The 26479-nt window shown below is 38.7% G+C and overlaps 1 protein-coding gene across 3 annotated transcripts; it reads left to right on the forward strand.

The window, feature by feature from the left end:
* Window positions 1-3230: 3230 nt before the first annotated feature.
* On the forward strand, window positions 3231-26182 carry LOC119784417 (zinc finger protein 638-like). Of its 3 annotated transcripts, XM_038286462.1 has the most exons (19): window positions 3231-3380; window positions 7511-9148; window positions 10419-10480; window positions 11860-11898; window positions 12277-12546; window positions 12628-12902; window positions 12990-13183; window positions 13349-13471; window positions 13599-13697; window positions 13775-13830; window positions 16863-17302; window positions 17916-17950; window positions 20850-21824; window positions 22050-23118; window positions 23173-23216; window positions 23737-23845; window positions 24736-24852; window positions 24942-25063; window positions 25153-26182. In XM_038286462.1, the coding sequence occupies exons 2-19, from the start codon at window positions 7751-7753 to the stop codon at window positions 25213-25215; spliced, it is 5490 nt and encodes a 1829-aa protein (XP_038142390.1). In that variant the 5' UTR covers window positions 3231-3380; window positions 7511-7750; the 3' UTR covers window positions 25216-26182. The 3 variants fall into 3 exon arrangements, with proteins under 3 accessions (XP_038142390.1, XP_038142388.1, XP_038142389.1); XM_038286460.1 differs by having other exon boundaries at window positions 3232-3380; window positions 20850-23118; XM_038286461.1 differs by lacking the exon at window positions 3231-3380 and having other exon boundaries at window positions 6599-9148; window positions 20850-23118.
* The last annotated feature ends 297 nt before the right edge of the window (window positions 26183-26479 follow it).

The following is a 26479-nucleotide window of genomic DNA, read 5'->3' on the forward strand; positions in this document are numbered from 1 at the left end:
CTGTGAACAGCCAGCCTCTTTAGCGATGACCTTTTGTGTCTTGCCCTCCTTGTGCAAGGTGTCGATGGTCGTCTTTTGGACAACTGTCAAGTCAGCAGTCTTCCCCATGATTGTGTAGCCTATAGAACTAGACTGAAAGACCATTTAAAGGCTTTTGCAGGTGGTTTGAGTTAATTAGCTGATTAGAGTGTGGCACCAGGGGCCATCAATTTTGAACCTTTTCACAATATTCTAATTTTCTGATATGATGAATTTGAGATTTTCATTTGTTGTCATTTGTAATCATCAAAATTAAACAAAATAAACATCTGAAATATATGAGTTTGTATGTAATGTATGAATATAATATACAAGTTTCACTTTTTAAATGGAATTACTGAAATCTAGGAAACTGGAGAGAAAATATCGCTCCACAGGCCTGCGAGAGTCCTTCCTAGTCTGGAAAAATGGTTTACTGCTGTATAAGAGGACCCTTTGTAAAGCAAGAGCAGCATACTTCTCCTCATTAATAGAGGAGAATAAGAATAATCCTAGATTTCTTTTTAATACAGTTGCCAAACTCACCCAGAGCCATAGCTCTGTTGAACCGTCCATTCCACCTGCTCTTAGCAGCAATGACTTTATGGGATTCTTTATAAATAAGATTGATCTTATTAAAAATAAGATCATAAGCACTCCTCTATCCGCGATTGTACCTGAGGTAGTCATGGAATCTGAACTGGGTTTAGACTGCTTTGATCCAGTTGAACTCTCTGAATTAGCAAAATTATTGTCTTCATCTAAGCCTTCAACTTGTATGTTAGATCCAGTTCCAACCAGGTTATTTAAGGAGGTATTCCCTTTGATCTCCTCCTCCATTTTAGATGTGATTAATCTATCTCTGTTACAGGGATATGTACCTAAAGCTTTTAAGGTTGCTGTAATTAAACCTCTGCTTAAGAAACCGTCTCTTGACCCAGATGACTTGGTCAATTATAGACCTATATCCAATCTTCCTTTCTTATCCAAAATTCTTGAGAAAGTAGTTGCCAAACAAGTTTGCGATCACTTCCACCATAATGAACTTTTTGAAGAGTTTCAGTCTGGCTTTAGAGCTCATCATAGCACTGAAACAGCTCTGGTGAAAGTCACTAATGATATTCTCATGGCCTCAGATAATGGACTTGTATCTGTGCTCGTCCTGTTGGATCTTAGTGCTGCATTTGATACAGTTGACCATAATATTCTTTTAGAAAGACTTGAATATTTTGTTGGAATTAAAGGAACAGCACTAGACTGGTTTAAATCTTATCTATCTGATCGAATTCAGTTTGTCCATGTTAATGATAGATCTTCAACACGCTCAAAGGTTACCTGTGGAGTACCACAGGGATCAGTGCTAGGACCAATTCTCTTTACTTTATACATGCTCCCAATTGGTAGAATTATTAGACAGCATGGGATTAATTTCCACTGTTATGCTGATGATACCCAGCTATATCTGTCTATAAATCCAGATGAAGCTAACCCATTACATAGATTACAGGCATGTCTTGAAGACATAAAAACCTGGATGACTCTTAACTTTCTGCTTCTGAATGCAGACAAAACAGAAGTTATAGTCTTTGGACCAGAGTCTCTGAAAAAGAAACTGATTAGCCAGTCACTTCATTTGGATGGGATTAAACTGATTTCAGATAATAAAGTAAAAAATCTTGGTGTTGTTTTTGATCAGGACCTGTCATTTAAATCCCACATCAAAGAGGTTTCTAGAATTTCCTTCTTTCATCTGAGGAACATTGCAAAAATTAGAAATATCCTGTCCAGGGGTGATGCTGAGAAACTAGTCCATGCATTTGTTACTTCAAGGCTGGACTATTGTAATTCTTTACTATCAGGAAGTCCACAAACTGTAGTTAAAAGCCTTCAGCTGATCCAAAATGCTGCAGCCAGAGTTCTAATGAAAATTAAAAAGAGAGATCATATCTCGCCTATCCTGGCTTCTCTTCATTGGCTTCCTGTAAAATCAAGAATAGAATTTAAAATCCTCCTTCTCACATATAAAGCCTTAAATGGCCAAGCTCCATCTTATATCAGAGATCTGATTGTTCCTTATGTTCCTAACAGAGCACTTCGCTCTCAATCTGCAGGTTTACTAGTGGTTCCTAGAATTTCTAAAAGTAGAATGGGAGGCAGATCTTTTAGTTATCAGGCTCCTCTCCTGTGGAACCAACTACCAGTTTTAGTCCGTGAGGCAGACACCCTGTCTACTTTTAAGGCTAGGCTTAAAACTTTCCTTTTTGATAAAGCTTATAGTTAGAGTGGCTCAGGTTATCCTGAGCTATCTCTATAGTTATGCTGCTATAGGCTTAGACTTTTGGAGGACATAGGGACCCCCATTTCATCATTCTGCTTCATTCTCTCTCTGTTCTCCTATTCTGCAGAATCTGTTAGTTCAATCTCTAACCTTCTGCTCTCTCTGCTTTTCCTCAGAGTAGCTTTGCCTCGTCTGTTCCTGTTTGGCTGTGACGTCATCCTGGAAAGAAACATCAGCTGTGCTGCTTCTATCAACACCCTTGTTTATAGATGTTGGAGATCGGCCTGTTTTCCAGTGTGGTCCTGTTTCTCTGACCGTGACTGAGTGGATGTGCTTTCTTCGTCCTCTGGCATGGGAGCTGCCTTGGAGCTCGTCTGCCTGGCTGTGTGTTTCCTGGACGGGGCCGCCTTTTACAGCTGCTTTTTGTATCTCTGCTTCTGTCTCCTTGAACCCCAGTCGGCCTCGGCAGATGGCCGCTCACACTGAGCCTGGTTCTGCTGGAGGTTTCTTCCTGTTAAAAGGGAGTTTTTCCTCTCCACTGTCGCTACAAGCATGCTTAGTGTGGGGGATTGTATTTGAGTCAATGAGTCAATGCAATCAACTGGTTTTCCTTAGATAGAAAACTTTGTATCAATTTGATCTGGTTGAACTGTAAAGTGCCTTGAGATGACATGTGTTGTGAATTTGACGCTATATAAATAAACTGAATTGAATTGAATTGAAATCAATCTACTTTTTCATGATATTCTAATTTTATGACCAGCACCTGTATATTAAAAATTTGTTCACTTTTCTTTTTTTCAGTGGCCATAATCCTCTTCCGTACACAAGATAAAGACTGTTTGTTCAGCTTTATAAACCACTCAGTAGAAATTGATAAATTCAAATGGTTTGAACTCGATCATTTGGGCTTTTACAGTGAAGGTTCCCAAACCGGAAATACAGGGAAGTCGTTTGGGTTCATCTGTGTCAGGAAGCTAACCACCGAGGAAGCTAACTGAGGAGCTACTAATAAAACTATTTAATCAACCTCTGGAGCTGCTTTAGTTGGCCATAAGTGGAATATTTACCCAAAGGCTGAGCGGTATGTAACTAACGTGGATGTAAAAGCTGGGATTGATGAGAAGTCATCGGTTTTGCATGTGACGATTTTTAGACCAGTTGCTAAAACAAGTTTTAGCATTAGCTTGTGTCTTAAGCTTAATATATTATACATTTTTAACATTGGTGCATATACCATATAACCGAAGGGAAATGACTCCGTTCTTACTGCAATTTAAAACTGAGATGATGCGACATTTCCGTTGGATTGCGTGATTTTTGTTTTTATTTTTTGTATTTGTTTTTATCGCATTTCTCGGTAATTTTGCTGATATTTTGAGAGTTGTTTATACTGCCGAATAGAGTTTATTACATCGACTGGTTTCTAACACAGCCTCTTGTGATGCTTAACATAAACCCCGGAGCTTTATTTCTTCCTCGGTGCTCCCCGACAGCACTGGGCTGATACAGGGGATTACCAACCTGTTTTTTCTTCTTCTTCTCCCTGTCACATGAGGACCCATCTAGCTGACCATAGTGCTGCCTGCCCAAAAAACCCCAACAACAATTCCCTTCATATTTTACCTGGAAAACAAAGACCTCCAATGATACATAACACTATCAACGAAATGGCTAATAAGCGTTACAGAAGAAATTACTATAATTAATTCGATTTTTGTTTTTGTGTTAGTTATACCGTTCACTATCATTTAGCAAACAACTAAAAACAAAAGCATTTCTCACATTTTTAAACCGGTTACTTATTAATACCTTAAAGAGAGAGGTTTACACAGAAAAAATACTGATATAATAAGGAATCAAGGTATTTGAAAATGCCATGAGATTTATTTATTTTTTCCCCCAAAGATCAATTTTCATTGCCTGTTGAAATTTCAAAGAGCAGTTGTGTGATCATGCCAAATGTACCAAACTTTCAGTACTGGTTTTTAGCAAGTGGTAAAGAATCCACAGGTACATTTCCAGGATAAAGAAAAACCAGAGTTCACCAGACATCAGGCTAATGGCGATCAAAAGACTGAACCAACAACCAAATCTTTTCTTTTCTAATTTTCAGCAAAATATGACCACAATTTAGTCTTTTAAAACACCTTTATTATTTATGAGGACATACATTGTTTTGTTTACCTGAAAACACAGTTTTATTCTATGATAAAATTATTACAGAATAAAAGTATCACAATTACATTAAGTCCACACAGCCTCAAATTAATAACTGTGTTTATTGCACAGCATAGTTACAATTTTTTTTCTATTTTGTCCATTTTTTTAATTTACTTTGAAAAGCCCTTTTTCTTAACGACTGCACAATTTTTTTTTCCTTCAAGGAAAGGGTTTCTTTTTTCTTCTACTGTACAGATTAATTTAATTGTTTTTGTTCTTATTTTTGAACATGTATTAGTTTTGCCACTACTTTTTTATTTTAATTTTAGCATTTAGTCTTAACCAGAGTGAGTCAATTAAATTCAGTTTACTTAAATAGCGCCAATTCACAAGACATGTCATCTCAAAGCACTTAACAGTTCACCAGATCATACAGTCCCTTATAACTAAGCATGCTTTTGGTGACAATGGAGAGGAAAAACTCCCTTTTAACAGGAAGAAACCTCCAGCAGAGTAGCAGTGTAAGCAGCTCAGTGTAAGCAGTCATCTGCTGAGGCCGATTGGGGTTCAAGGAGACAGAAGCAGAGATACAAGAGGCAGCTGTAAAAGGCAGGAAACACAGCCAGGCAGACGAGCTCCGAGTCAGCTCCCATGTCACAGGATGAAGAGAGCACATCCAGCCAGTCACAGTCAAAGAAACAGGGCTACGCTGAAAAACAGGAGAATTTCGAACATCTAAACAAAGGTGTTGATGGCAGCAGCACAGCTGATATTTCTCAGCACGATGGAGTCACAGCCAAACAGGAAAAGATGAGGCATAGCTACTATGATGAGAAAAAGCAGAGAGAGCAGAACATTAGAGAGCCCTGGGTCACGATAGGGCTGGGCGATATAGAAAAAAAGCTTATCGATTAAAAAAAAAATGCATATTGATCGATATCGATAATTATTGAAAAGATTTGAAACCATATTTTATGTGCAGCTCTGCCTGGACTTTTTATAATATTGCTAAATGATTTAATTTTAATAAAAAACACAAACACAGACTTCGAATTAAATCTTTATTTAACCAACTTTTTTAACCATAACAGAATTGTTTTAAGGAAAAATAACTTAAGAGACCTGAGTTATGTTATTAAATACTGACAAAGAATAAACTAAAGTGATCAGAAAAGTAACCAAAATAAATATAACAAATAAATAAATGCCCCCCCACCGCCGCCGCCACCCCCGTTTCCTGCTTTAACCTGAGTTATTACTTTGAAGTTTCTGGCCCCCTCAGCATTTTTATCTCAATTGTTAGAACTACGTGGGAAACTGCCCAGAACTGAAAATATATATATATTTTCCGAAGATTCCTCGGAGGAGAGCCGCGTCGGGGCCTACACAGCTCGTACTCCTGCGGGTGTGGGCGGCTGAGATGATAATAAAAAAAAAAAAAAGTTGGTTGTGTTATCAGACTTCGTTTTCACTGGTTCCCGACACATTTTACAGATGACTGTGGTTTGTTTTTGTCCAACTTGCCATGACCGAAATACTGCCAGACTGCCGAACTACAAAAACCCTTCTTTGAAACAATTTCCTCCACCTCTCCTTGCTGCAACATCTTCATGTGCTCTGTGTTGTGGTTTGAGAGGGCGGCGCTTGGTGACGGCATGCCTGGGTCCGCGATTGTGATTGGTTGGGAGGAAGCAGTGACTAGCATAAACCTACATGCTAGGCTACAATGAGAAGAAAGGAAAACTGCGTTTCTTTTTTATCGAACTTTTATCGACCCTCTTTTTTTCTATTGCGCCACATGTCTATCGATCGATATATATCGTTATTGAATTATCGCCCAGCCCTAGGTCACGATACAATATTATCACGATATTGCAGTATCACTATATATTGCCATATTTTCCCTAGCTACCAAAATCAAATGATGAGATAAAACAGCAAGTGCTGTATATTTTCATCAGAAAATATTGATTAGGTATTATTATCCATGTTGTTTGGGGTTTTCTTCCACTGTGACTGCCTCAAATACAGATTTGGTGCTGCACGCACAGTTAAAGGGCTCCACGGCGCTTTCTGCCAGAGTGGTGGTGCAGAGGTAGCCCATTTTCCCATCAATGTTTTGTGTAACCATTTTTTTTTTTTGAAAATCGATACTAAGAAGTGAAAGATCGATATTATATTGGGCAGCCGAATATCACGATATATCGCCAAAACGATTATTTCCCACACCCCTATTAGAGATTGAACTTGCAGATTCTGCAGGGCGGGAGAATAGAGATAGAATGATGAAATAGGGGTCCCTATGTCCTCCAGAAGTCTGAGCCTATAGCAGCATAACTATAGAGATAGCTCAGGATAGTCAGTATCCACATCTCGACTTCTCATGATTTATCCATTATTGATACGAGGAGAATACTTTAATCTGTAATGAAAATGAAGAGTGCCTCCCAAAATTGAAAGTATTCTAATATGGGCTGAGATGCACTTTTGGTTAAAAAAATTCTTAGTATTCTTCCATTCGTATTTTCTGTAAACTTGCTAACCAACTAACATGCAAACAGCCCAATGCTACTGGACATTTGACCTCCCAATTACACGTTAATGAGAACATACTTCCAAATTCAAACAATTATGTAGCTGGGAATGAGTTTAAGTCTAACTAGTGCTTTCCCAGAGAGGAAGTCCTTGGAGGGAAATTGATCGCCATAGATCACTTTTTATATAGCTATACTGCCCCTTAGGAGAGTCAGGGTTTTTTTTTCCACCGAAAGGGTTGAAATAATAATAAATAAAAAAAATTAGTGATGTATTAATCACTCTGAAAGTCTTTCAGTGATCTATTTTTAATGTCTTTACCCCTTATGCCTCTTAATAATGAAGACCTAAAACTTGTGTGGAAAGAAATCTGTGTAGCTAACAGAGGAGTTAGCTAATTGCTTTGACCCTCCAGATGTTGGATTTCTTTTTGCTGCAAAGCTTAAGTTAAGTTCCAGTCACTAACCCAATTCTTTGTCCATTTAAACTTTTCAGCTTTTTTTTTTACTTTTGTAGAACTGCACCTCGTGTCCTGCTCCTCCGCACCTAAGGAGCCCCCCTATGTTGGAGGGCTTCCCGGGGGGTTGTCACGGGAGGGCAGGCTCCATCTTCATATAAATGATGTTCTCGCTGCTTGTGGCTGTGCTGTGACCTTGACAGCAAACTCCCACCAGACCCGCTCGGGGATTATCCACACAACTACCTTTACTGACTGTGGCCATCAATCTCTTGGACTTTCCAAAGTTTGCTAACACCATGTCACATCCGAGGTATAATGCCTTTGCCCCTGGTAACCAGATGTCCCTCGTGGGGCCATACAGACCCTCTGGTGGACAAATGGAGAGAGATCCTCAAAGGGGACAGCCTCACTGTGGCTCTGGTTCCAGCTATACCTCTTCTGGATCTTCCTCCAGCAATTGTGGGCCCCCTGGAAGACCTATACCGTCCCTTCTATCTTTGCCAGTGAAATACAGACCTGAGAAGATTGGGACAACAGTGGATAAGGACATGGAAAGACATGTGGACCTGAATATCAGCAGAGCCAGGGAGCCAGCGATGCAATATTCTGCCAGCCAGAGTCCCAAATTTACTAATGTTCAAAAGGACACATTTTCTTCCTCTTTCACAGGGAAAAACTCCTTTTTGATGTCTGCTCCAGCTCAAGTGGGACCCCTAAATATGGACAGTGGTGGAAGCAATCTGGACTGGTTACCAATATGCCAAACATCATCAAAGAGAGAGTTGCCAAAAGCGCACTCACCTGCTGTCTCATCAAGCTTTCAAAGCAGTAGGATCCAAACAACGGGAAGCCTGAGGGATTATGGTACATCTTTTTTGGACAAACGTGGGACTCCTCAGGAGACGATTCAGCCCAGTTACACTTCAGAATTTGCCACAAAGATCTTGCTGCAGTTTGGACTTCACAGAGAAGACTTGGATCAACTGTCCTCCTATCCGGAAGACCAGCTGACTCCCCAGAACCTTCCTTTCATCCTAAGGCAAATTCATCTGGAGAAGGTAAAGAGAACTTCAAATCCCTACGATGAATCTCAAACTATCGGAAGTATGGGAGAATTGGACATGCCGATCACACCCAGGAGCTCAGTGCCGGATCCAGATGAAGTGACTTCCCAAGATTTTTCATCAAGTAAAGTGATCGATTATGGACATACTTCAAAATCCAAGTTGTCCTCTTTTGGATCATTGAATAAGGACCGTGGTTTTGGAAAACTCAAGTCCAATGCCCCCAAAACTAATCCATTAAAGAAATCAGCACCAGCTCACCAGGAACCCTCCAAAACCCAGCCGTCCAAACCATCCTCTAATTTGATGCGTGGAGTCCACCCTGGACGTCCTGGTCTCGTGCTTATCGGCAGTAATGCTGAGACTGACAACAGCGATTGGAGAAGAAGTGGAGAGCAGTCTTCAAATAACCCTAAAATGAGGGATAAGAAAAAGATCAACCCTCAACAAAAGCAGCAACTCCAGAGGCATCGGCAGCTACGAGAGCCTAGCCAGAGGGATGCCGTGACTTGTTCAGGGTCGTCTAAGAAGCTACCAACATGGGCCATGATGCAAGACTACGCTGGAGCAACACCAAGAGTATTCCCTTATACCTGTTGTCTTTGTATGAAAGAATGTACCAGTATGAAGGTGAGTGGAAGGCCGCAGATTTTATCCTGTTGTTGTTGATGTATTGTGGATAATCTCTTTTTATTGTTGAGCAAACAGTTTTTTTCCCTTTATTTTTGATTAAGAAATGGTTCTCTAATCGGGCATCAGTTGATCAAAGCTGATGGTAATGAAACCTGCACTGTTTCATGCAAATATGAAGTCTCAGTAGTTACTGTATAACCTTATTTGCTAATAACCGTGCTCCAAACTTGAGGCTTTGTACAAAAATGTAGCTCACTGCATTTGATGGATTTACACTTGTCGGAAAATGCTCTTTAAACGGACTTATAGAGATATTTATTAACCATGAAACAAATGTTAATCAGATGATCTGTGACTTTTACAATGACATTTAAATTGACGTGGAACCAAGTTCGGACTTGGCTGTTGAAATTGGACTTCAACAACAACAATATGGAACAGCTGAGGAATCGTGGGACAAGGGACTCTATTTTTGAAATGGAAATGCTGTCTCTGCTGCACGGCAGTGCAGTTGGTAGGACTGCTTTCCTAAAGAAAGAGGATGCTTGGTCCAAATCCTGAAGCCAGGGTGACTGCATGGAGTCTACATGTCCTCAATGCACATACACGGGTTCTCTGGGTACTTTAAATTCTTAACCTATTCTCTAAATTGGTCTCCAAAGTTCCCCTATGTATGAGTTAGTGTATGGCTGTTTGTCTTGTATGACTGTGTTGTTCTGTGATGGACCGGTGAACTGTCCAGGATGTACCCCTCATCTGGCCCAAAGGACAGCTGAAGATGATGAGCACCAGAACCGCAAGGAAAAGTGGAGAGAGATGCTGGACGGATGGACTTTCTCCCTTTTCTGACAGCAGGGCTCAGGTTTCCCCCCCCCCAGCTACAATAGTGCCTGGTATATTTTGGTCATGATCCGACTTGGATTGTATTACAGCTGGAAACCCAAATTCTGACAACCAACAAGACTAAAAATGGACCCTTAAGTTTAATAACCTTAAAAGGAAACTTTTTTTCTTTTTGTAAATGTTTTTATGTTGCAATGACCAACATTTGTAAGTTGTATTTAGCATCAAAGGTGATGTGATTATCTTTACGTTCCAGATGACACACCGCCTTGTTGGTGTTTGCTTTGCTTTTCTTTATATTTAAAAGTTTCTTGTGGTTTTGTTTCCTGATGTCTGACCTTTGACAGAAGGTGAATTTTTTTTTATAGGATTTGCTGTTCAATTTTTTTTCATGTTGTTTATAAAACATGTTTGTTCTGATCAGGACTGGCAGTACCACTGGAACACTGGCATTCATCTTGATAACTGCATAAAGCTAAGGCAAAGGTCAGTTTTTAAATTTCAAAGACTATATCTGTATAATGAGCTTAACTTGTGTAAAATATTAAATAGTGAGTTGGATCAACACAGGATACATAGTTGTTCGATTAGTTAATGTACATGTTATATTATCTTACCATGCAGATCCAATTTATTTAAATTGCTAATTTTTCTGTCCCATGTGTATAATTTACTAAATTTTTGTGAATTTTTGAAAAGACCCGCACTCTCCACTTTATAAAAAAAATGCATATGCACATATGCATTTTTTATGCATATTAAACAAGTGCAAGAGCATGTACTAGCCCATTTCTCCTCGTGCATGCTCTATTTAAAAGTTGCTGTTTGAATCGCTCATAAAAGCGTACTTTCCAACAGAAGATTTGCAATTATCACTATGTAAGGGTCACCATCGGAGTTATGACAAAAAATACCTGCCTGCCGATAATTAACTCACCTCTCGCACACTGAAGAGAAAACAGATTGAAATATGAATGAAAAAGGAACTTTTAAACGTATTCTGAATGCTTTCATATTTCTTATGCATGGTTACCCTAAAATTGAGAGTTTTGGTGGACAGATAAGTGCAGAGAAATACCTGCCTGCTAAGAACTTCCATCACGGGAGCGTAAAGCGCCCTAAACTCTTGCACATTAATGAGAAAACGGATTTAAATATGAAGTGAAAGGGAACTTTTTTTGATATATATTCTTAATGTTTTGTCAGAAATGATATAGAGTCGTGTTAATAGCAAGTGGAAAGTGCTATCCACTGAGCAGATCGGACAGAAAGTGTCTCCATACGAGTAAAAATCGTATTCATTTGAATTTATCTGTCCAACAAAACTCAGTTTTAGGGCATTCATGCATAAGAAATGGAAAAAACATTAAGGATATGTTTAAAAATTATCTTTTTATTCTTATTTTAATCAGTTTTCTCATTAGTGTGCGAGAGGGGAGGCAGGCAGGTACTTCTCGGCAAAAAACACCGGTAAGGGAAAATGTGGACGAGCACGTAGAGCGGCCTTACGTAAACATATCGTTACGTATATCACCAGAATGATTGATAATTAGGAGGACCACTTATTTTGATGATCCACCCCAAAATAGAACATCCTCCACTATACGTTTAAAGTCTATTATAATAAGACAATCCAGATGCTGAAGGTTCAGGTTTTCTCATCAGAGACAGGTATTCTTTCAAATAAGTTTATGCCATTGTTACTTGTCTGCTCAAGTGGAGCAGTTTGTTAAATGTTACCATGTTTGTAATTCAACGATTTGGCTCCTGAAATATTTGTTTTTCTGCTCGGCTTGGTGTCAAATGTTCTTGTCCGCCATCAGAAGTTCTGGTTTTATTCGGTGCGCTTTGTTTTCTTTCCACAGATACCCTTTGTGGGATGGGCAGACTCCAGAGTTCCCGAGGTAGATTTGGACGCATAATAATTCAGCATTAACCTCAGTACTGGTCAATGTTAATCCTTTTTTTCCTTTTACATAGTAATATTAGTCCCATCCGGTGTATGTCCAACCTGTTTCCATTTTCTTGGCATTTTGGGAGGAAGGTTTGGCTGGCCTTGGGGTATTTAATGATTGTTTTCCAGCTTAATGTTTGATTTTCATTCTCAAAAGGTGGGATTACATAAAATAGGGAAATAGTGGTTACTGTCCATAGAAACAGTATTAATGTGTGACATCAGTGAGAGCCTAAATTTTCATATTGATGCAACAGTAGTCATGAGAAATATGTATTATCTATGTTTCCAAGGCTTAACTTATTTACTCATTCTTCTTTCTCTATAGTGGTCCAGGTAAAGATACCCAGCCTGCCTCTTCAACCAGCCAGAATTTGCAACACCGCCACCAGAGGTCCGTACATGAAAATCTGTCCCGTTCACTCAGCCCTCTCCGCCGAAATGAGTCAGAGGACAGAAAGGAAAGACAGGACAGAAGAGACAGACGGCTTAGCCCTCAAAGGTCCCGTAGTCCACATCCTCATCGTGCCTCTGACAGTAGAAGAGAAAGACGCGATAGCAGATCACAGTCATCACAGACCTCCAGACAAACTTTCAGGTCTTGTAGAAAAAAACGACTCTTTACAAGAAGTACTGACCAAAAATCCGTGGTTTTAAACTTTTGAATGATTGCCTTCAGGTCCCGTTCTCGGTCCTATGAACGCCTCGTCTCGTCTCGTCACCGCTCACGTTCAAGGAGTCATGAGAGGAGGTCCCCTCCCAGTAGGAGGGAGGCCAAACGGTCCTCACCGAGGAGAAGTCACGAACACCGACCGTCTCCAAGGAGTAGCGAAGAGAGACGCTCGTCAACAAGAAGGAACTATGAAAGGCGGTCTTCTGGAGACGGATCAGAACCTCACCAGAAGAGGTCCAGAAGCGCAGACAGACTGACTAAGAGGCTGCTGGAAGAAACTGGTTAGATAAATGGAAGACATTTCTGACCCTACAGCATTTCAAATAATCAGTAAAGTTATACTCCATTGTCTCTTTTCTTACCTCTAGCTGTCCACTCTCGGTCCACACAGTCGGACTTGGAGGCCATGGTTAAAACTCTGGCCCCTGTCTTACTGGCTGAGCTGGCTAATTTAAAATCCTATGCTGCCTTATCTTCGTCCACGTCGAGGACAGAAAATAAGTCATCCTCCAACTCAACAAAAGCTTCCTCCAGCAGTCAAAGAACCAGGACAAGCTCTTCGGTTGGTGATTTGATTTAACAAGCATTTACGGCAGCTAGCAAGCCTAATGAGCAGATGTAACTAATGAAAAATCAGATAACCCTGATTCCTGATGCATGTTTGAAAATAATCTGACTTTGTCTTGGTTTTCATGTTTCCTCTCATTCACTTATCCTCTTTGTTCAGAGTGGATTCAACAAAGTGACACTCTCTGGCGTTTTGAAATATCTTTCCCACTCTGCCATCCTTAAAGCCATGGAGAAAATCGGGAAAGTAAAAAATTTGACATTGTTCAGATCCAGACTAGAGGTAGGGATCTCCTTAACCTGCAGAAAATCTGTATAATGTTGCACATGTGATCTAGATCAAACCACAAAATCGATTGTTGGGATATCAATGTTTGGTTTACATGCAGGTTTTATTAATTTGTCTGTAGGCACGTGTGCGGTTTGAGAAAGAAGAAGATGCAAGGAAACTGGTGTCTTATGGGGGATGCAATATAAAGGGATATTCACTCAGTGTTTCTGGAGCAACGGTACTTCACTTTGTCCTGGGCTATGCTAACTTTGCCCTCTCAGCAGCTCACTGAGAATGTTTTTGTTTAATTCATAGGGTATTGCATCTATCAAACCACTCCAAGGAAAAGAGCAGAAAATGGCTCCAAAAAAGTAAGTTCTACCTCAGAAAAGCACAAGGTTTAACTGTTAGAGCTGCTGTACTAGGAGGATATTGATAAAATAAATTAAGATTACAAGTAGTTATATTTATGATTCAAAGTTCTCCCAAGGTTAGAAATGTGTCCATGTGGAGTAATAAGAGTTGGAAAATGGAAAATGCATCTTAGATTAAGGGTTGCTATATTGTATTATTATTTAGTAGTATTTTGCAATGTATTTTGTAACACATGTATAAACTGATTAAGCATAATATTAAAACCTTGACAGTTGAACTGCTAGAAAGGCAAGACAAGTTTATTTGCTTCAGAAAAAACCCATAGAAAAGTAGATAATAAAGGCAAGGGAAAAAACAGAATTACACATTTAAGCTAACATTTTTTTCGTTAGTATGTTAGTTGATTTGTGGCCCATATTTAACATAAAATCCAGTGTTTCTCCTGAAGAGGAGGCAAAAACAAAGTTCCTTGGACCTTTTTTTTGTCTGATTATCCCAGTACTGTTTCCTAATAGGCAGCTATTATACATTGAACTTCTACTCTTTGGATTATTGGGATAATATCTGGTTCTCCAAAACCTTTCTCTTAGGGGACCCCACTAAAAAAAAGAGTTCATAACATTTGTCAGTTTTTTTGTTGTTTTGTCAATTGCCTTTTTGTGAAACTAATGAATATAACAATTTATTTCTCCTTGATTAAAACATTTCAGGGCTTTATTTCTTGTGATTTTGTTGAGTATGGATTAAAGATGATAATGAAGGTTGTTAGCAGTTAGAAAAAAGAAAAGAAGGATGTCGCACTTCAAACAGCTGATTAACTCAAAACGCATGTAAAGGTAATCTGAGGCTGTAAATGGTCAGTAGCGGACACAGTTATGGAGAGGACTGCTAAACCAGGCGGTTGTTTACTGACTGTTGTGACCAAACGTTAGTTTTGATAGCTGATAAGAAGGAACAATTGCGGCAGGGAAAAGTGATGCATGCAGCCTTGAGAGGATTATGAAGACTGCTCAAGAATTTGATTTGACTTATCGGTTAAAGAGATAGTACACCCAAAACATGATTAGCCTTCATTTTCTACTCACCCCCATGCTGAACAACACTCTGGAGTACTTTTTTGATATCTCAAATGCATCTGGAGATCTGGGAGGCTTCTTGCTGTCTGCTGACATTCAAATAATGGAGGTCTATGGTGCCCGAGGCAGAAAGGGCCATAAAAGTCCACAAAAACGTGTCAATATTCCTCCATACTGCTCGTCCAATGTATTCCAAGTGTCCTGAGTGGATAGCGTCCATAATTTACTCGAAACGAAGTCATTTAGAATGTTTTTAGACCATAAACAGTAGTGTATAGGATTTCCTAAAAGCGCGTTCACGACTCTACGGAAACCGCGGCAGACCAAACCAGACGAAAGTGCGCATTCAGCTCGGCAAAGAACTCATGCTCTTCCTCAACACTGAAGTCCTCAGACATTTTTTTTTCGTTTTTTCTTTCTTTGCACAGGTAAACAGCACATTTCTTCTTCTACGCTTGCATTATCGGCAGAGCAGACGCTGAATGCGCACTTTCATCTGGTTTAGTCTGCCGCGGTTTCCGTAGACTCATGAACGCGCTTTTAGGAAATCCTATACACTACTGTTTATGCTCTAAAAACATTCTAAATGACTTCGTTTCGAGTAAATTATGGACGCTACCCACTCAGGACACTTGGAATGAATTGGACGAGCAGTATGGAGGAATATTGACACGTTTTTTGTGGACTTTTATGGACCTTTCCGCCTCGGGCGTCATAGACCTCCATTATTTGAATGTCAGCAGACAGCAAGAAGCCTCCCAGATCTCCAGATGCATTTGAGATATCAAAAAAGTACTCCAGAGTGTTGTTCAGCATGGGGGTGAGTAGAAAATGAAGGCTAATCATGTTTTGGGTGTACTATTCCTTTAATTTTCTAGTTGGACTTTGTGTGGTTCTACTGCTAAAAGTACCAAAAGCTGATTAAATGGGCAGATTGCTACTACATGCTGGACTGAAAAGTATAACCCAGTGTTAAAACCACAAGTAAAAAAAAATATATATATAAATATATATAGATCTTGATTTAATATCTTTTTCTATAATACTTGTTCTACTTAAAATGTATGGATTTCATGTCTTAGTTAAAAATAAGTTGATAAATATGTTCATAAATATAGATAAAAACTGCTGAAAATCTTTAGAAAGTTTAAAATATGCCTTTAGTGATTGTTTTCAGTGACAGATTGAACAACCAACACAAACTGACCTGACATCAACTCCGTAGTGAATCTATTGAGTATTGCCAGGAGGAAGATGAGAAATACCATCTTCACTAATGCAGATAACCTAAAGTACACACACTACTGATGCATTTAATTTCTCAAAAAGGGTGTCCCAATTAAACATTGAGGGCATTGGTTATAACCCACTTTACATAAGTCTGACTTTTTTAAATGTTAAATAACATTCTGATTTGCTGACGTTCTGAATTTTGTGTTTGGGAAACGAGAATCATCAAAACTACGAGAAATGTCTTGAAATAATAATCTCAATGTTTAATCCATATAATATACAGGTTTATTAAAAACGTGTCTTTAAACAAATCCTATATTTATAAGGTTAGCTAAAAGCTAATTCAGTAAAGTCGACAGGCTGGAAAACAAATCTGCAAAGAGCTGCGTGTAGGGCAAAGACCTCCGCACGTTTCATGCCCAACCCATGTGCCACCACCACACCCGTAGTGAAAAATATTTAAGTTTTGCAGATATTTTATTTCTTTGAGATGTTCCTATATTTGAACCTTTACTATGAGCAGCTCTAAAGCTTTCTGGTTACACAAAAGCATAGAGGTACTTAAAAGCAAACAAGCCAGGGGACCCAGTTTGATCTGATTGATGGTTAGTTCAAGTATATAATGACTTTCACTTCTTTAAAGGCCGGTTATCAAAATCAGCAAAAAATTTTCAGTTTCTTCTTTTTGAACTAACTCTTTGTGATTATCTTCTTTATAGATTGTCTTTAAAATCCACATCCTCCAAATCCCAAACCTCTCACACCATATCAAAAAGTACAGCAACAAGCAAACTTGTCACAAAAGCGAAAGTCTTGGTTTCCAAAGCGAAAAGCATCTCCACCAAACAGTTACCTAAAACTGTCAAGAAATCCACCTCAGCTGGGAAGAGCGCTGGCGTTAAATCCATCGGAGTGAAACAGGCAGCTTCGTTGGTCCCAAAAGCCACTACCGCTGGAAAGAAACCTGAAGCTAATAAGATAAAAACAGTAAAGAACACGAAACCTGTGAGGACATTGCAGCAGTCAAAGACTACATCAACTGCCAAGGCCCAAACCACCATCAAAGAACTCCAGCAAAGTTCAGCGTCCAATTCAGAGTCCAAATCTGATGCAGTGGAAAAGCAAAAACAACCGACAAAGAAAACTAAGACACTACAAGGTTAGTTTCTACCAAAACAACCAATATACATATACTTTTTTTTTTTTTTTTTACACCCTTTAAAATCTTAATGCAATGTGTTTTTTAAAATTTTATTTCATGTTGTGAATTTCTTACAGTAATTAAAGATATTTAATTCTCATAGAAATGAGCTGCTGACGCTTTAAAACTGGAAAGTTGTTTTAGTGTTTTGCACATTGATCAGCAATTTTGCTCAATAGTTTCACCTTCTTCACTTTTTGCTGCTGCGTCACGTTAGCCTGTGAAATAGAAACATGAATAAGAGGCTATGTTTGGGAAGTATGTTTGAATAAAAAACAGAATCTGTTTTTGGAGTAGTCTAAATAAAAAAAAAAACAACAGAAAATAAATTCCTGCATGATAAAAGGACAACCTTTTGATACTGATGCTGTCAGAGCAACACTGGAAGCTCCATGCATGGTCTATACCACCCTTATTTATTTTGTATCAAAGCTTCACATCTCAAATCACATCTTCAAATCTCCTAGGCTAAAACTGCTGCAGTAACAAATAGTTTATAGATGCTTTAGATCATTTTCCGCGTGAGATTTCTTGATGCATTTAGTCTTCTACTTTTTAACCTCTTTTACAGATTCTGTGCTGATGAAAAAGGAGAAGTCATCAATGGTAAGCTTCCACGGGTTGATTCTAATAATGTAGTTCACGGTTCTAGGCGTTTTATGATTAAAAACCTCAACTGACCTGAGAACACCAACAATGTTTTGGTGGATTTAGCGAAGCTGGTGTTAAGGTGCATTCACACTGAACGAGATGTCTCGCACTGTCATCCCTAAACCCAAAAAATGCACAACCACCGCAGTTCTTTTCCGTGGATCGGGGCTGGGACCTGAATCTGTTTACGACTGCAATGGTTCTGTTGAGCTGCAGCACACCAGACCTAGCCTCATGAGGGAGATATACATCAGGCTACTCTGATTTAGAAAGAAAAGTCAGAAAGGCAAGAGCCCCATAGATGGAGTCAAAGATCTGGAAATGTAATTCTTGCCAAATGGCTACAGTTAAACAAATCTCATACATGCCTACTTACATTGTCTATCTACTATCAGTGTTTTTTGTAGGAGGATTTACATTGAAGAAACGTCACTCTGTAGTTGAAACTTCAAGCTAACTGTGGATGGGACATGGAATATATAATGTAGGCTAAGTGGAAACAACAGTGAGGAAAATAAGTATTTTAACACTGTTATTTTGCAAGTTCTCCCACTTAGAAATCATGCAGGGGTCTGAGATTGTCATGGTAGGTGCATATCCGCTGTGAGAGACATAATCTAAAAAATCCAGAATTCACAATAAATTATTTTTAACTTTATTTGTATGATACAGCTCCAAATAAGTATTTGAACACCTGATAAAATCAATGTTGATATTTGGTACAGTAGCCTTTGTTAACAAACATCAAAAATTTCCATTAGTGTTTCACAAGGTTTGCACACACGCCAGGAGGGATTTTGGCCCACTCCTCCACACAGATCTTCTCTAGATCAGTCAGGTTTCTGGGCTGTCACAGAGAAACATGGAGTTTGAGTTCCCTCCAAAGATTCTCTAATGGGTTTGGGTCTGGAGACTGGCTAGACCAAGTGATAACCTTCATATGCTTCTTCCAGAACCACTTCTTGGTTATCCTGGCTGTGTGCTTCGATTCATTGTCATGTTGGCAGACCCCGCCTCGTCCCATCTTTAATGCTCTAACTGAGGGAAAGAGGCTGTTCCCAGAAATCTCTCAATACATGGCCCTGGTCATCCTCTCGTTAATACAGTACAGTCCTGTCCTGTGTGCAGAAAAACACCCCCATGGTTCGCAGTAGGAATGGTTTTCTTGGGATGGAACCCATAATTATTCTTCCTCCAAACACAGTTAGAGGAATTATGACCAGAAAGTTCTATTTTGGTCTCATCTGAACACATGACTTTCTACCATGACTCCTTTGGATTATCCAAATGGTAATTGGCAAACATAAGATGGGCCTTGGCATGTGCTGGTTTAAGCAGGGGAACCTTCAGTGCCATGCATGATCAAACCATGACGTCTTAGTGTATACCAACAGTAACCTTGGAAATGGTGGTCCCAGCTCTTTTCAGGTCATTGACCAGCTCTTCCCGTGTAGTTCTGGGCTGATTTCTCACCTTTCTCAGGATCATTGATACCCCACGAGATGAGATCTTTCATGGAGCCCCAGTCAGAGGGAGAATGACAGCCCTCTTTGGCTTCTTCCATCCTTGTGGAGATGTACAATTTAGCCTCTAGTGTCCTTAGGACAGCTCTTTGATCTTTGCCATGTTAGTAGTTGGATTCTTACTGATTGTATGGGATGAATGCAGATAACGATCTCAAACAGGTGCATCTAATTTAGGATAATAAATGGAGTGGAGGTGGACATGTTGAAGGCAGACTAACAGGTCTTTGGAGGTCAGAATTCTAGTTTATAGACAGGGGATCAAATACTTATTTGCAGCTGTACCATACAAATAAATAGTTTAAAAAATCATTTATTGTGATTTCTTGATTTTTTTTTTAGATTATGTCTCTCACAATGGTCATGCACCTACAATGACAATTTCAGACCCCTCCATGATTGTGTGAGTGTGAGAACTTGCAAAATAGCAGGGTGTTCAAATACTTATTTTCCCCACTCTATATGTTTTAAGCCTGCGCAACATGTCTTTTGTTTTTATAGTGGATCCATACAATCAAGCTCTAGATGAATTTAAGCTCTTTCGGTACGGTAGGGTCAGCCATGATGGGACCTAAAGCAGATAGAATTCAGAATCTCCTCTATCTCTTTTTGAAGAAAAATATTCATCTTTAATAAGCTAAATTTTCACCGCACAGGATGAGTAATATTAGATGCATTATGACATGAGCTTCCATTTGCAGTATATTTTTAAGTTTTAACTTTTTTTTAACCATTAATTGATTCCTGATGTCTTGAAAGTTGGTAAGGACTGTAAAGAACAAGCAGTCACCAAGAGATACAGTCACTTCTACTGGATCCATTTCCACCAAAACGTCAAGAGTCCTGGCAAAGATTTTGCATATCTTCAGATGGATAAAAATGTTTTCAAGGTGTTCAGGACAGCAGTTAACAAGCGCAGTCTCACTAAAGGAGGCGCATCTGAAAGAAAGACATAGCTTAACATTTCATCCAGATGTTGTATTTATATCTGAAGTTTTCCAAATAAATCTTAACCTTAGCTGTGAAAATGGTAACCGACATTCAATAAACACATTTTCTCTGAGCTTGACTGGAAGCTGTTAAACTTGGATAAATATACGTTTTTATTGTGAAAATCTGGTTCTAACAGTTGAATATGGATCTTTTGTAGAGCACCAACCACAGCAGGACCACCCTTAAAGATACTAAACAGAAATACAAATATTTTAAAAGTAAATTTAAGTTCTTTCTCCCCTTTTGTTTCCTCCACAAAGTGTTCCCAGTATATTTTATTTTAATTACAGCAGTTTACATGTTTTTATCTAATCCTGTTGAATTTTATTTCCATACAGGATGAAAATAAAGAGAGAGAGCTTTCCTCAGGACGATTTAATGAGCTCGACTTTAGCACTGGAGACTTTGTGACAGTTGATGAGGTTAATGAAGACATGGTTGACAAAACTGAAAATCGTTCCTTTTCATCTAAGCCGACATCCGAAGAGAAAGAGGCAGGGGGTTCTGCTGTTCATACTGGTGTCAGAAAGACCTTGTCTTCCTATTCTTCATCCAAATCTGCAAAAGGCAACCAATCTGGTTCCACGTCTGCTGGTGTAAACCCAAACACAAAAAGCTCCTCAAAACTTAAGAAATGTGTAACCAATGCAACGGTTGATAAAACTTCTCCTTCCTCCCCTTTTGTAAAGTCTATAAAAACGCCATCTTCCTCTGGTCAGAAAGCTCAGACAGTTAAGAAGAAGCCTCCTAGCAGATCATTGGGACCCTCATCCTCAGTTGGGAATAACTGTTCATCAGCAACAGCCCAGAAGACATCAATAAAAAATCAGCAAGGTTATCAGAAGCATAAAAAACCTGCAGAAAGTACAGTAACAAAGCCAGACCACAAGGGGTCACTAGAGAAAGTTGCTGCAAATACTGTAGTTACCAAGTCTACTACTGATGCATCATCACAGATGGATATATCTGCAGAGGGACAGATCTTACAGGGGAATGTGGAGAAAGATCTGAAAGATGAAACCATACAAGAGATGATTGAAAAGAAAGCAGAAGAAAATGAAAATGACACCAATAGCAAAAACAAAGAGGAGAATGGTAGAGATGTGAAAAAAGAAGTCCTAGGTTTCCTTCATAAAGAGGCTGATGAACAGCAAAATGGGGAGGATCAAGAAAAAAAAACAGAATCCCAAATACCTCGACCAGAGCAGGACTGCACTGCTGTTGAAATGGCTGATACTGACAAGTTAGATGATTGCCATGAAATGGAAATGGATGTGTCTACCAAGCCGCAGGACAGTACACCTGTAGAGCAGGCAACTATAGGAAACAATAATAGTAAACAAACCCCCGGTTCTGTCAGTGACAAAATGGAGCTGGAAAACAAGGAGGATGACCAAGGCAAAATGACTAAAACCCAAATACCTGGACCAGAGAAGGACCAGACCATTCATCAGTGTGGTCTTGAGGTTGTGGAAGGGGCTGATAAAATGGAAATAGATGTGTCTACCAAGCCGCAGGACATTACATCTGTAGAGCAGGCAACTACAGCTGATGATGGAGATGAAGGTCCCACAGTGATTCAGGTGTCTGAAAGGGATGAGGCTAAAGAAATCCACAGTCCTGAAGAATCATCAGTCAGTGTTACATCTGATAGAGATAAAGAAACAAGTGAAGACACCAATCCAACTCCAAATAGTGGTGGTGCTGCATCAACCCTAAAACCAAAGGAAGGAATCCTTTTATCAGAGAAAGTGTGTGAAACCTCCAAAGAGGTTGGTCAGATATCTAATGAAGACCAGCCTCTTGAAACCGGTGCCAGCAAAGACACTTTAAAAGACCAGAAGCTTGTAGATCCTACTGACCAACTGGCTAAATCAGAGGACAAATTCAAGGAAGAGGTTTATCGAGCCATAGACTCACCTGAAGATCCGCCAACAAAAGCCACCGCAGAATCTGAAACTGAGAAGAAAGAAGGAACGGAGAAAGAAAGAACAACCAGATCTGGAGATTACAGAACAAGAGAGAGTCGCTCAAGGAGCAGAACATCTAAAAGTGAGGAAAAAGACAAAACAACTAAGCAACTGGACAAGGCAACGAAGAAGCCTACAACGACAACAAGCAAGACGGAAAAAGGGGAAATGAGTGTTAAAGATTTGGAGGAGCCGGTCTATGAGGTTTTGGACTCTATTGAAGATGATGCTGTTGAAGAGACCTCAACTAATACAGGTCGGAGACGGTCAGCTAGAGGAAAGAAAACGGATGAAAAGATCTTAGCTCAGGTAGAAGAACCTAAAACATCTGAGAAAGTAGAGGAAATATTCACAGTTTTAGACTCTGTCGAAGATGAGAGACCTGAGGACAAAGCAGTGACAACAAGATCTACTAGAAGAAGAAAAGAAAACGCAACCAAGAAGTTAGAAGAAAATGCCAAAACAAGGGACAATAAGACCCCGAGAAGACGCACACCAGCCAGAGATTCCAAGGAAAAAGACACAGAGAAATCTCCGAAAACAGATGTTGGGGTTTCTCTGAAGGAAAGTACACCAGGGAAGGGAAGACTAGGGAAAGACAATGAGACAAGTACAAAACAAACCAGTGAAGAAGAGCCTGTATATCAGATTATAAATGCTCTTGGAGAAGATACGTTTGTTGAGAATAAGTCACCAGCATCCAGTTTGAAGAAAGAGAGTGACACGAAAGATAAGGTGATTGCAGAATTTAACATTAGTTTGTCTGTTTTCTCACCAATAGAATCTAACGGAAACAATGAAAATTTGTTATTGTCAGGTAATTCATGGGAGGCTAAAGAGATCACAGAGATTATTATTATTTTTTTTAGAAATTAACACATGCAAAACAGATATAAAGAACGACGGAAATTCTTAGAAAATAGGAAAGATTTATCAAAGAAATAAAGCGACAGCAGAGAAAAGTGCTTTATCAAACCTAGATCAAGTGAGCTCAGAGGAGGAAAATTATGCTGATGATATCTTTAAAGAATTAGAACTGAAGAAAAGGCAAGTTGCTGCTACGAAAACAAAAAATAAAAAGATAAAACAATAATGGAAAGAGAAACTAGGGAACGTCAATCAGGGGGATCGTCTAAAGCCAGAGGTGTGGTTGAACTACAAACCAATAAGGGTTGTTTTTTTTTTTTTGTTCTTTTGTTTGTCACAAGTGTTTAGATTATTGCTTTAATCTCACCAACCTCGTGTTTCATTTTAGAGTTTGCCAGCTTTGGATGAAGCTGGTCACGATGAGGCCAAGGAGGCAGATGAAGTGGAAACCATACAAATGTCCAACCCTTCTAAACGCAAACACAGTGATAACACAGGTTTGTTTTATGTCATTATCAAATGTAAACCTCGTTCCAAATGCACTTAAACGGCTGTTTAAAAAAGTTAAATTTTAGTGTCCTTTAAAACATGTGTTTTAAGCTAAAGTCTATTTTTCTTAAGGCTGAATTGAAGCCGTGGACATTTTCCACATTCTTCAGAATAAAACTGTAATATAAAATAGCCTGACATTGAGCCTTGTGAAACACCTTTCAAACTAGACTTCTGTTTTTTTTTGGTTTTTTAATTTTTTTTTTGCAAAACACACTTTACCATTTTCCAAATTCCTTTGTTTTGCTGAAAGGAAACGTTTTAGGTCTATTTTAACAAAGGCTCATGATCAGCAGAGGTAAACACTTTATCCAGGTCAACAACAAGGCTGTGACATGCTGCCTGATGTCTAAAGACATGACGTGTCATTTGTTAGCATTAGAGCTGGTGTTTCTTCAATACCATGAGGTTAAGAAAATCTGATTTTCACTTACATTGTTAGTTTTAGCAAAGTATTACCTTAGATGTGTGCTGACTTCAGATTTCAGAAAAAAGCAATAATAGACAAGTTTGATTTTAAGTAACTAGTTGAGCTGAATTTGTTAAAATATGCTTGGTTGGAACTAAAGAGAAATTAGACGGATTGAGATGTTCTGCAATAGAATATTTGAACAGTTAACTGCATTTTAGATGAAATAGGAGTTAATTTACTTAACTAGATAATTTGAGATTCAAAACAACACATGAAAGGAAGGGCTCAGACACATTTATTCTAGTCTTTATGTTTTTAGTTAAGGGCGTTTACAGCAGTAGTGTGTTAAAGTCAGTTTCCACTGCAACTATCTGCTTAGAGATAAGAGAAAGCTGAGAAAATTAAATAATCTTTGCTCTTCTTTAGCTGTCAAGGAGGAAAACCAGGAGCCTACTACCCCTGATGCAAAGCGAACACATTGTCAATCTCCATGTGTCTCCGCTGACCTCCAGCTGCCACCATTCAATCCTAAAAACCCTCTCGGTGAGAATTGATTTGTTGGAAAAAAAAGAGGCAGCATTTGGAAAAGTGAAGTCATAGTTACTATTTTCATCTCTTTTATTCCTCTACAGGTGAGGAATTTGTCGTTCCCAAATCTGGATTTTTCTGTAACCTCTGCTCCATGTTTTATATGAATGAAAACTCCGCCAAGAAAATCCACTGCAGCAGCCAGAAACACTACAACAACCTGGTGGTACGCACAAAGGACAAAGACATTCACACTCAGATAATGAATTCTTGGTTCATTCTTGGTTTCTCATTTTATTCCTTCTTCTTTCTCAGAAACATTACCAGAAGCTCAAACAGGAAACTTCAGGAACAACATCGCAAAGTATCCAGGATTAGCTCTGACTGATCAACTACACCTAATATTTCTATAAGATCTGAAACCAGAGGTTTTCCTTCTGCCATGTTTTCAGTCATCTATGTCATGATGGAATCGATTAGTGGAGAAGAGATGTCTTGGAGATCATTTTTCTTACATTTTTAAGATCTTAGAGATGTTTGTTGCTCTTAAGTTTTATATGTCTGTATTTATCAAGACTTCCAGACTTTGTTAATCCTGTTGTTTTAATTTAATTTTTTATTTTATTCCTTGGTATTCTTCATTCTTTTCCTTAGCTTATGCATTACATTTATTTCTTCCTTACCCCTCCCAGTGTCTTTTTCTTTATTCCTAAGGTTATTTCTGCTTTATATTATCTTTTCTTCTTCCACTGTCATTTTCCTGCATTTATTCCCTGCTTTTTCCTTCTATATAACATCCTTTATTTCTCCTCCGTTGTTAACCACCTTGTCTTCCTTGTTCCTCTGCACTGCCTTGCGTGCTACCACCTGTAGCGTTCCTTGTTCATTTCATAATTTCAGAGGTTCCATATTTAAAGTGCCAATTCCAGAGATATCAACCATATATTCAAGGAGAGATTTAGTGTTCCACATCTCCACCTGAAATCAAAGGATCAAGAACATGAGGAGCTTGAGTTTTTAAAAATCTGGAGGTTTAATGTGAAAGATTTGCAAGAACCCTGAGTAGAGGTACCAAAGTCCAGCTAGTTTTAATATATAAATGAAAACGCTGAACAAAAGATATATGATGGGTTCATTTTAGGAAAGTAGTGAAAACAACTTTTCCACTTAAAATTTTCCTCTTGTTTACCTTATATTACTGTTTTCACTTTGTTTTTGTTTTACTTTTAGACTGGATTATTTATGTAATCTGATTATAAAAAGTTTAATGATCAGTTGAGGTTAGTATTATGTTTTATCTGGTGTACATGGATACATTAAAAAAGGATTTTCTGTGACATAATCAGTTACTGTTGTGTTTATTTTGTACGGTGGACATACTGCACTCTTACTTTACCTGTAGATCAGTATTTTTTAGATTGTTTAAAATGAGTCTCAATATAGTTTTTAAGATTTACTAAATGCTTTTTAAGATTTAACTTTTTTTTAAGCCTTAATTGGACATATTCAAGAATATAGTTTTTGTTACATTTGGCACTGCCACTGATAAATGAGAAATTCCCTAAGCTTAAAAAATGACCATGAATGCAGAGCTTGGTAACACTTAAGTCCAATAATTTGATACCAGTATATCAGTAGTGCA

This window comes from Cyprinodon tularosa, unplaced genomic scaffold, assembly GCF_016077235.1.
Source record: "Cyprinodon tularosa strain WSP-4 unplaced genomic scaffold, ASM1607723v1 ctg225, whole genome shotgun sequence".
NCBI classification, from domain to species: domain Eukaryota; kingdom Metazoa; phylum Chordata; class Actinopteri; order Cyprinodontiformes; family Cyprinodontidae; genus Cyprinodon; species Cyprinodon tularosa.

Bases quoted from the DNA above. Each gene is read 5' to 3' on its own strand.
- LOC119784417 (XM_038286460.1), top strand. From the start codon at position 7,751: ATGTCACATCCGAGGTATAATGCCTTTGCCCCTGGTAACCAGATGTCC. The intron at 9,149-10,418 runs GTGAGTGGAAGG...TGTTCTGATCAG, and splicing joins AAGAATGTACCAGTATGAAG to GACTGGCAGTACCACTGGAA. The intron at 25,064-25,152 runs GTACGCACAAAG...CTTCTTTCTCAG, and splicing joins AACACTACAACAACCTGGTG to AAACATTACCAGAAGCTCAA.